Source organism: Drosophila obscura, unplaced genomic scaffold (genome assembly GCF_018151105.1).
Source record: "Drosophila obscura isolate BZ-5 IFL unplaced genomic scaffold, ASM1815110v1 contig_208, whole genome shotgun sequence".
NCBI lineage: Eukaryota > Metazoa > Arthropoda > Insecta > Diptera > Drosophilidae > Drosophila > Drosophila obscura.
In genome coordinates, this window is record NW_024542799.1 from 1129060 (window position 1) to 1139796 (window position 10737).

Genomic DNA, 10737 nt, shown 5'->3' on the forward strand with positions numbered 1-10737 from the left:
AAACCAAACACTACGGTCTACCCCCCACCGCCGCGAAAGTTTCGACTATTTCTACACATACTTGGCCATAAAATAGATAAAAGAAGAAATTTGAATAGGATCAAGAGGCGGGTGGGGTGGCTGCGGGGACGCCGCCGTGTCTGGCCAGGGCATACAAGTGCGAGTATAGTAGAATACGAGAATATAGTATGCAGGAAACGGCTAACGATACAATCCAAAAATGTTTTATAGCCACGAACACATCATGCAGGGAATGGAGGCAGAAGACTGACTGCGTTTCCCACTCATAAACATAAATTAAATTATATAATTTATTGTAATTCAACAATTTCACCCTATCTACGGATGCAATTATCGTAATTTTTTATTTGGTTGTCTCCACGTTTATTTAAATCAATATATCCGTAATATTTTTCCTCACTTAAATCAAATTAAATATAATTGCTTGGGTTATTGATGATGGTTGAGGTTGAGCTTGTTAAAAATTCTTGATCATTCGCTTAGGCAATAAATTTAATTCAAATATTTAATTAAATTAAAAAATTTGGACTTCGTTTCCCTAAACGAACATATTTTGCCGCAAATATTCTCCAATGTGGTAAACTAATTTCCGATTATTCAATCGTTATCTAAAAAAAAACTCTCCCTTCATTTCAACCCATTCAATAAAATTCCACACTTCGCATTCTTGGAGCTTGTTCATCTGCAATAAAATTGCTTTCAATTTCAGCCATCTATAATTTCATCCCACACTCACCCATTCTTGCGTCTTTGGATCGCGGTAACAAACTCCTTGTTTATCCACTTGCAATAAAAAACGACTCTGGGAATTGAAACCATTTGTCTTTAAAACGTCAATCAGGGAATGGAGATTTTCAGATAATAAGTCCCTTATAACATGATAATATGCACAAAGCGAATTCAAGTTTTTACATTCTCTGACAATTTCTACAAAATTACTTAATTCAAATTAAAATTTTTTTATTTCTAAACGTTCCAGTGTATTTGCGTATTGTACCGTAATCTTACTTATTTGGATGTCATTATGATAATTATTCCAATCCAATTTAAATGATTTAAGCATCGGACATGTGGGTAAATATGAATCTATATCGCACCGCTCAAGTTCAAGCTCTTCCAATTCTTCCAAGCTCAATTCTGTTTCTGAGTTTCTGAATGAATGAAAAGTTTCCCTCAGAGAGTTCAGTAGGTGCCGAGCCACAGTAGTATGGAGAATATTTACAAACACACACACATACGATATCGTCGTAGCATGACTCATAGATGATGTAAGGCTAGAGCCAGACTGCTCCCCTACTCCTACTCCTACTCCACTGGTAAACTTGACTACTGCCCATGGGGAAAATATTAGTGCAACTAAGACTAAAGACAAATAATGACAAAAAGCAAATACACAGAGAGAGAGAGGCCCAGATGAAGAGCAGCCCAGACATGTCGATGCACGCACCTTTCCCAAATAAAAGAACACAACGAAAATCAGAGAACACATACCGAAAATGTCTTATCTAACCATAAAATCTATGGAAAAAAGGGGGGCGAAAATTACTCAAATACAAAAAAAAAACAGAGAAGAAAAAAAGAACCCACACTGACATGTTTGTACAAGACAGGGACGGACAGAGAGAGATCTTCGGTAGGCAAACAAAAAAAGAACAATCAAATAAATTAAACAAAGGCTGTCGACAACGCGACGGACGGTCCAAGTGGATCCACGTCCAATCTTATCGGCATATCAGTTTTCCTGCATGGTGTATCGCTTTTTTTTGCGTCTGGTGTGTGTGAGTGTGAGTGTGTGTGCGCGAGAACAACCAGTGTCCGAATCCGTGAACAGTTATGCACCAGACGGTGAGACGATCATCAAGGCCCAGCTCCTCCGTGCTCTCCCCTTTCCCACTCCTCAACGCAAGACCAGAGAACACACACACACTGGTTAAACAACATTAAATGGGTCTCGTTATGGGTCACTTTGCGGCGAGTATTATGAATTTGACCAAACGTTTGCCACGCGAACAAATCAGAATTGCAGTACCCATAGGGTATACATATGCACATATGTACATGTGGCCTATACCTATCAGTATTGGCTGAGACCCTTCTGTGTACTGCATCTATCACCCGCAACCGATTCAGTTCCCTATCTTAGATAACTGACTTTGGAACAGGCTCAACCTGCAAGGGTATCAAAATGTTCGGCCTTCTAATCTCGCCTTCTTGTGGAACGCAGTGGAATGAGACCGCAAGTGGACCCACCTCACCAACATGCCATATCGGTGCAGCGGCGCTGGTGTTTTGTGTGCATGACTCATAGGCGACGCGGTTCGGGCCTGGGAATCGCTGCCCGGCCTCTGGTTTCGGCTTTAAGCTTCCGACAACGACGACGATCGCAGCGTCTGCCTAAGCAGCTCTCAATGACAGGCGTTACAAAATGAGTGAGTGAGTGGTGCGAGCGAGCGAGCGCGGAGGGGAACTCGTCCAAGAGTGTAGTAGAGTGAGAGTTAATGACCCATGTGCTACGGATCACTTGGCAATTTTCTTTGTTTCTCTCTATCGAGAAATGGGAAATCAAATAAAACAAAATATACATGCATACATTTCTGACAAGATCGACCACCAGTAGAGCTCATAAAAAATTAACACAAATTAACGAAACGAAGCCAGAAGGGAAACGTAAACACCAAAGAGTGAGAAATATGAGAGTGGCTGAGATTAAACAGAGCGCAGGGAGTGCAGCAGTGCGATTATGATGATTTTGGTTCTGGAGAACGGGGTGGGGTTGCGGACACGATACTCGTGAAGAAAAGAAAGAGGGTTCACATCCAGATTAACATAATACAATTAAGGGGAACTAGTTAACATTAAGACAATTGCGAAAAAGGAATACTCTCCATTTAAATGCTGAAACCCATGAAAGAAAATATTATTTATTTATTTATTGACATGTTTGCATATCCCATGTTAAATAAGTACAGAGGTTAATGGATTTTCGTAACTACAAAGTGTGCAGTATGTGCTTTGCCGGAATAAACGATTAAAAAATAACATTCTTTGTCACTCTTTGTTATAGTATGTAAAATCAAATGTCTCTTTCCAAACAAAAATGGAACATACATATGAGAGCGCTTAAATCGTCTGAGTTGCGCAATTTATCGCATTGCTGATATTACTCATTAGCATCTGCGAATGTTATGGAATTTGCACAACTTTTGAGGCAGTCCCCAGATCCCGATCGCAAATGAGTTTCTCGCACAGACGTCAAGAGCAGCCGCAGATAAAGTCGGTGGGACACGTCAGTGGAAAGAAAGAAAGAGACCGATGAAATAAACGTCTTTTAAACAGAAAAATGGAATTCGGAATCATGATTCTTATTTGGTAAGGTTCCGGGATGAACAAATTGCGATTGACACACTTTCCAGAAATGAGTGCCCCATCATGTGGGTCATTTGACATGCAGATTGAAAACTCAATCGAAGGAAATAAAAGCCAATTTGACAAATTCAATAAGCCACAAGACAAGATTCCCATAAAAAAGCCTTATGATTTTTTTTTGTGTTCAGTCAGACAATTAGCTATGCAAATGATATATGGGTTTCCTACTAGCAAGTCAATTTTCAGTTCCAACCCTCAAGTAACCCATTTGGAACTTGGTTAATTTAAATAATATTTGCAATAATTACCCGCATGACTGGTGGGACTTCTTTTGGACCTGAAAGAACCCATGGGTAATCCTTTAGGAAAACAAGAATTAAGCAAACATTAAGATTCCTATCAGTGAGACGAAGACTACGCCTCATTGAGCAATTGGAAAATTAGATGAACATCTTCTAGGGGATGCGGCTGGGGATACCCGAGAGGTAGTCAAGAGGGCAATCATCGAACTAATTGACATTCGAGAGCCTCAATTATATTAAATGCGCAAATTACCCCCGGTAATCGTTTGCAGGGGCAACTTGTCAGCATATTTGGCCCAGACCTTAGACCTTAGACTCCACCCATTTTGGGCACTGACTCAGCCACAAACGAAAAAAAGGTCCAAAGCATAACTCCGCCCCACACACAAACACACACACACACTCAAAAGAAGAAATAATAAAATAAAGAAACAGACCCAAAACAAAATTTCAACTTGAACCACTTTGGGTCCCCCAATGGGCTAAGGCGAAAGAGAGAAGCACACATATTTTTTGGCTTCCTCTTTGCCTTCTGGAGCATGAAATGCTGTTAGGAAATAAGCCACGCCTCTGCTGGGATTTATGCTGACGACGACGACGACGTCGACGACATGAACCCGGAAAAGCCAAGCCCTAGGCGGAGAAGAGAAGGAAGACAGACACACAAAAAAGAACTATAAATGTGCGAAAGAGCTGCAACGGACAGAGCCAGTGAGCAAGCGAGTGAGCGAGCGAGCGAGGCAGACAATAAGTAGTTCTGGCCACAATAGACCTAGACGTAGAAGTACCCGTCACCGTAGACGATGACGCAGAGCCACCCTTAAGTGGTAGCGCTGCTCTATCCATCCCAGTGGAAGCACTTGAGACGCTCGGCGTAAGGTTTCGATTGTGTGCAAGTGTGTGTTTCTGGTTACAAAATTACGGAATTGTGGGTGGAGTTACGTATATAAGTACATTGGAACTGAATGAGTGTACACTCATCCGCAGATTATTTAATGGAGTAAGATTTTGACTGCCATGAGGATGGCTATGTGGAATGTTTTATTATAAAAATTAGCACTTTAACTGTAGATTTTAGACCTCTTGCGGGGCCACCAAAAATTCCTTATTTACCCAAGATAAATGGTAGATGAAGTAAACGTGTACATTATTAAGGAATAAATGATTTTTCTGCCCAAAAATATTCTCTTTCAGTTTGATTTTGATTTCCTTAGAATTCATAAATATTACATATGTATGTAAATTTAGTATATCTACAGAAAGTCCAAATCATAGTCATACACATGTGCTATGCATCATTTTATTTGCATATCAATCCATTAATTCATTAAAAATCATCGGCTGAATTGGATTACGTAGGTTTGTACGTATGTACATATCTGAAACAGAAAGAGATAACAACTGATCACGAAGAAAAACCCCATGGAATCATTTTAACTTTCTTACAATCTGTAACATGACGAATTGACCGCAAAAATTGTAGTTGTTATTATTATTATTCAAGAAGTCATTGAACGAGTCTCAAAACTCAGTAGGAACAGTAGAATAAAAATTAATCATACGTAGTATAATCCTCAACGAAATTTTCGCAAATATTAATTTATAAAGGAATTTTCCAACGAAAAACGTACAGATCATATCCGACTTGTTCCGCTCTAATGGGAATAAAGATTGCACACGAAATACAAAAATGACGACGGGACGAGCCCATTGTTGGCAACATGCACCTTATATGGTATATGCATAACGGTAATTTATGAGAGATTGTCATAATATTTAGTCGGAAGTGTTGGGATCATTTGTAAGGGGATGCTCCAGATAAAGAAAGATGCTGTCGTTGGGGGGGCTTGGAGGGCTTGGAGGGCTCGTCGGGTAAGACAGATAACCCATGGATATACTAGGCCCACTTTTTGCCACTTGCCCATAATTCACGTGTCACGCTGTCACTCTCTCTCTCTCTGTCTCCCTAAAAGCACGAGAAATCTTCTTCGTATGTCTTTCATCATCGTCATTGCCTGACGATTTAATACAATTAATATGCTAACTGTACTTCTCGCCGAATACAGTTACAACAAAGGCAGCTACGTTGCCAGCACGCATGGCAACAGGCGCGCAAGGTGGCCGCGCTGCCACCACTTCCACTGACACTGCTTCTGCTTTCTTGCCTCTACCTTTGCCACGCCCACGCTCAAGCGCCCTGGCAACAACAAGAAATTACGGGTTTTTTTTTACATTTTCGGGGAGCAGAAAAAATACGAAAGAGCCGATGTCAACAAAAATACCAAAACAAAAAAATTCGTCTAGAGAACAAGACAGAGAGAGAGAGAGAGAAATGCGAGCACAGGCAAAGCACATTAATGTGCGAGCAGAGCGAAATGAGAGCAGAACAGAACAAGCAGCACAACCACCGCAGCGGAGCGAGAGAGAGAGAGAGCGGCTGGTATAAATAGCAACGGGCAGGCGCTCATCCCGCATTCAAAATCCAGCCAGCGAAGCGTGCGGACGTGAAGCAAAGAGACAAATGATACAAAGCTAAATAAAGATATAAAGAGCAAGAGCGAAAGCCAAGAACAAAGTGAACGAATTCGAATCTGTGCTGGTGCTTGTGTGTGCGCGCGTAACAATAAGCAAAAGCAACAAAGCATTTAGTTAATATTCAAAGAAGAGAAAGTCATTGAGTCATCATTCGATTGCCCGTAATTGTGCAATTAAAAAAGAGACACAAAGAGAAGAAAGAGCAGCAGCAGAAGCAGTAGCAGCAGCAATGGCAGTGGCCTTTTACATACCCGACCAGGCGACGCTGCTGCGCAAGGCGGCGCAACAGGAGCAGGAGCTGCTGCGCCTACGCGACTCCCAGTGGCGCTTTCTGGCCACCGTCATCCTCGAGACCCTACGCCAGTTTATGGACAGCGCGGCCAGCCAGTGCCTCCCACGGTCCGGGGGCGGGCGCAAGTGTGGCAAGTACCGCAAGCCTTCGCAGTGAACAGTTCCGTGAGAGCCGAGGAGTGGAGAGGAGAGCCAAAGCAGCAGCGGCAGCAGCAACAACAGCAAAGAGAAGAGAACTACAATCCAGTCCAGAATTCTAAGTACAAAGGAAAAACCCCAGTCATGAATCAGCCACATTTCTGTCCAGGATATGCTTAAACCCGCCCAAAACCACCCAACGACCACTGCCCTAGGACTCCCCCCGACAACCTCTTTTTAGTTTACTCATCAAAGCGATTGTGATAATGGTTTTGCTTCTACGAAAAAATTATACAACAAAACATGTATGCAACACAAAAAAAATCCCTAAAAAAATATTTTCACAAAAAAATCATTTTGTACGGAAAACAAAAAAATAGTTTCTCTAGCAATAATTTCAGTTTTGTAAGCATATTTAAATGAATTCCCAGACTCAACTCTATGTATGTAATCTGAAATAGTTGTTAAGATCTTTTGTAAGCGATTTTTTTCCAAGTTTTTTAACTCAAGAGCAAGACACACGAAAGAAGAATACTGAAACGAATGTCGACGATGAAGGTTTGCCAGAAATTGTATCAATTTTTTGCCAAACATAAAAGTCAATAAAATAAACAATGAGAAAATGTAAACGAAAACACACACACACGCAGTCTGATATTTCATTTATTGATGGCGGTAATTTTTCAGATTAAAGACGCAGGCGGAAGCACATGACGGAACAGAATTGATGAGCTATCGCAAAAATTCAGGAACGAACAGTCAATTCTGTTGAGATTTTCTTTTTGAAGAAGGTTTTGCCGTCGGATATTCAAGAAATAAAATCAATCAATTGTTTTCCTCACATTTCCGACGGGTTGTTCTATCTACATTTGATATTAAATATGACAAAGTTATACTCTAAAATAGAGGTAATCTTGTGACCAGAAATAAAGATTTAGAAATACAAAAATTTTAAAGGCAACTAGTATTTATTTTTGGCCACGGCTTTGATAGATTCTATTCTTTTCTTCTTTTTATATTCTTTAATTTTCAGACCATGCTCACCGACGCGTCGGTAATAAAATTCAAAATAAACTGCGATCTTTCTTTAAAATATAATAAATGGGAAACATTAATTTGCATAGAAGATAGAAAACACTAGTTAGATTGATTTCCGACGGCAATGGTTAAATGGCAAATATGTACGAGTACTTTGAATATTTAATAATAGTCAGGTTGCTAATTATATACTTACATAAATCACGGAATTTCGAATATTTAAAATTGGTTGAGGTTTTGATCTGTAAATAAAGAATATAATAGATTATTTTACATGTATGCATGCTCAGCGTATATAAAAATAAAGTAGGGGCATTTCATATAAGCTTCTCCCCCTTCAAGAATATTTCTGTTGTTTTGGGGAAAATGGTTTCATCTAGACCAACTTTTCCACTCTGGTAAAGTTTCAGCCACTCCGACAACGTAGTTGAACAAGCGCCAGTCAAACACGCAGGGAAAATTCAATTATGCAAAAAAGAAATGCTCGTACAAAAATATTTTCCAAGATTTTTGCGCTGCGAAACTTTGTGGCAGCGGAGGAGTCTCTGCCCCGGCGACCCCTTGATAATGTCAAAAAATTAGGTGCTAACAAAACAATTTGCATTCTTAAGTTAATTTTTGGCCAAAGTGCTTGAAGGCAGAACAGCAGCAGCAGCAGCAGCAGTAACGCGAGTTGCTACACAAAAAATCAATGAGCAATCCTAGAGGGTCTCGTCAGCACCAACCAGCCCAGCTCCAACCGTGGATATGGCCTGGGCGCCGCTCGACAAGGACTTTTAATTAAACTTTTGCACTTATGCAGCTGCCGAAACTGCATCCAGCACATCCTGCAGTTCAATTCACTTTGATTGCCCGAAAAAAATTCATGAAAAGTTTTCCCCGCTCGCGGAAAAAGAAATCAAAAATTTCACTTTGCCAAACAAAACTAATTAACGTTAAACAGATAAAAGTTGTGCCTGGGCGGTGGTGCGGCGTGGCGTGGCGTGGAGGTGCAGCATATGAAAAATAATTAACACAAGTTTATGATTATGTTCGAGTGGAAGTTGCGCCAAATGTCGAGCGATTTGTAAGCAGCAGAAGTGGAGCTGTAAAAATTACAGACAGAACACATTTAATCCCTGGCAAAACGAATGAAGGGATCCATTTGGCCAGAAAACTTCCAGCTCGCTCAGCTGTTAATTAGTTGGCAAAAGTGTTCTGCTCCAATGCCGGGAGAGAGATCGGGAGAACATCTCGAACAGAGTTAAGTGAACTCGAATCAAAACAAAAGTTTATCCATAAATTTCCAGGAATTGTTTTTGCCTTCAAGATGCCTCTTGAATCCCTTTTTTTTGGTTGCTTGTGTCTTTGGCCCTAACCTTGACTGATCTCTATCTGTTCGTGCCATACCTTCCACATAATTGTCTGGCATTTAGGACGATTCCATTCTTCTGTTCTTTTTCTCTTCTAAATGAATTATTTCGATCAGCCGAACACAGGCCACAGGCAGAAAGACAAACAGACAGACAAACCCAAAGATGTTTCTGCAAAAAATTAACAAAGACCCAAACAGACCCAAAAAGGCAAATCCCTAAACAAAAGGCAAATATTGAACTGTGAGAGAGCATCGACTTAGGGCATACCCATTGCTGAATAATTAGGAACAACTGAAAAACAGAGAAAGTCTTTTGATTAAGTGGCTTTGAAGTGAGCGAGTGAGTATTTCCAGCAATAGATTACTTTGTTCAATATACTCAACTACATTCAAATATGCATACGCTCTGCTTCAATATTCGTACCTCTTGAATAACCCAAAATATTTGTATTTCGTTTTTTGTGGCTTCTTTCTTTTGGCCACAGTCCCTGCCACCCCATCCATATTCGGGTAAAATAAAATCAAATCAGTCAACAAGTAATGGCAGTCCAAATGAAATTACAATCGGACTGTGTTCAGCAAAGTAGAAATGTTCCTGTAAGGGAATTATGAGTGCAAGGGTGCTGTCCTGTCCTGGCTCAAGGATTAGCCCAAAGCAGTCGTGGGTGTCGTGTAATCAATTGGAAAACAGTTCGTAGCCATGCCCCGTCGCTGGCTATTATGACAGTTGTGAAACTGAAGAGGAAATTGGATTAGTCGCCAGCGAGAGCTGCGCCACAGAAAGTTGCTCAAAAATGATACACATTCTGTGTAACCTATGAAAAAACGCCCCCAAAAATGTAATCAAAATGGAAAAGAAAATAAGAAGAAAAAAATTATGCTCAACAATAACATCATTTATAAGCCACGAACGAACGCGACAGGACAGTGGCGGCTCCATGAAAACGAAACATTTAAAAATATACTTTGATTGATGATATCTAGTCACAGCACCAGAGACACAGTCAAGAAGTCCAAACGAAGGACACGCACACGTCAGGAAACGAACGAAAAACGATACAGAAAAAAAAAGAAAAGAAATGAGAGCAGGGAAAATACATTAATTATTGAAATGTCATTAAGAGGAAAACCCAAACTGACATCCTCCAGATTCGCATGAATATTTAATAGGAAATTTCATTCATGAAGAAAAGAAAATTATGACAAGACGATGCGTGACCGACATTCAGTAGTCAGGATGTGCGTTGAAGGAACCTTTCGCCTGGGAGGTGAAGCAAATCACGCAAGATAATGCTGATGATGATGGAACACACTCATCATTCGCAGCGTATTAATTACAGGGTGGGAAGTCCGTCTCAGGACATCCATCTGTTTATAGAAAGTCCCAGACCATTCATCAAAGTTGAGCGAACATTTTAATTAGTTCTTCTCTCCGAAATCACGAGTTAATAGTTCTCCAAACGGCAAATTGTCTATAGACCTATTTGAGTTATGGTAATGCCCTCTGCCACACCCCCATATACAAACATGCCCCGTCCAGCCGAGTAAAATGCATTCAAATTTGCCAAAAGAATCTCTCTGAGACACATAACTGTCACAAAAGAGGACAACCCGTCGTGCCACAAATTTGTTTGCGAAAATCCGTGCTGATCTCATAATTGGTAGACCGCATGATGGAATACCCTGCAGATC

General features: G+C 40.5%; 1 protein-coding gene across 1 annotated transcript; it reads left to right on the forward strand.

Moving 5' to 3' along the window:
* Positions 1-6157: 6157 nt before the first annotated feature.
* On the forward strand, positions 6158-7280 carry LOC111064783 (cell death protein rpr). The gene has a single exon (XM_022352555.2). It carries the CDS (start codon positions 6454-6456, stop codon positions 6670-6672), a length of 219 nt encoding a protein of 72 aa, XP_022208247.1. The 5' UTR covers positions 6158-6453; the 3' UTR covers positions 6673-7280.
* Positions 7281-10737: the final 3457 nt, after the last annotated feature.

What these genes read in the sequence shown, in the direction of transcription:
- LOC111064783 (XM_022352555.2), top strand. Translation starts at nt 6,454, where the DNA reads ATGGCAGTGGCCTTTTACATACCCGACCAGGCGACGCTGCTGCGCAAG.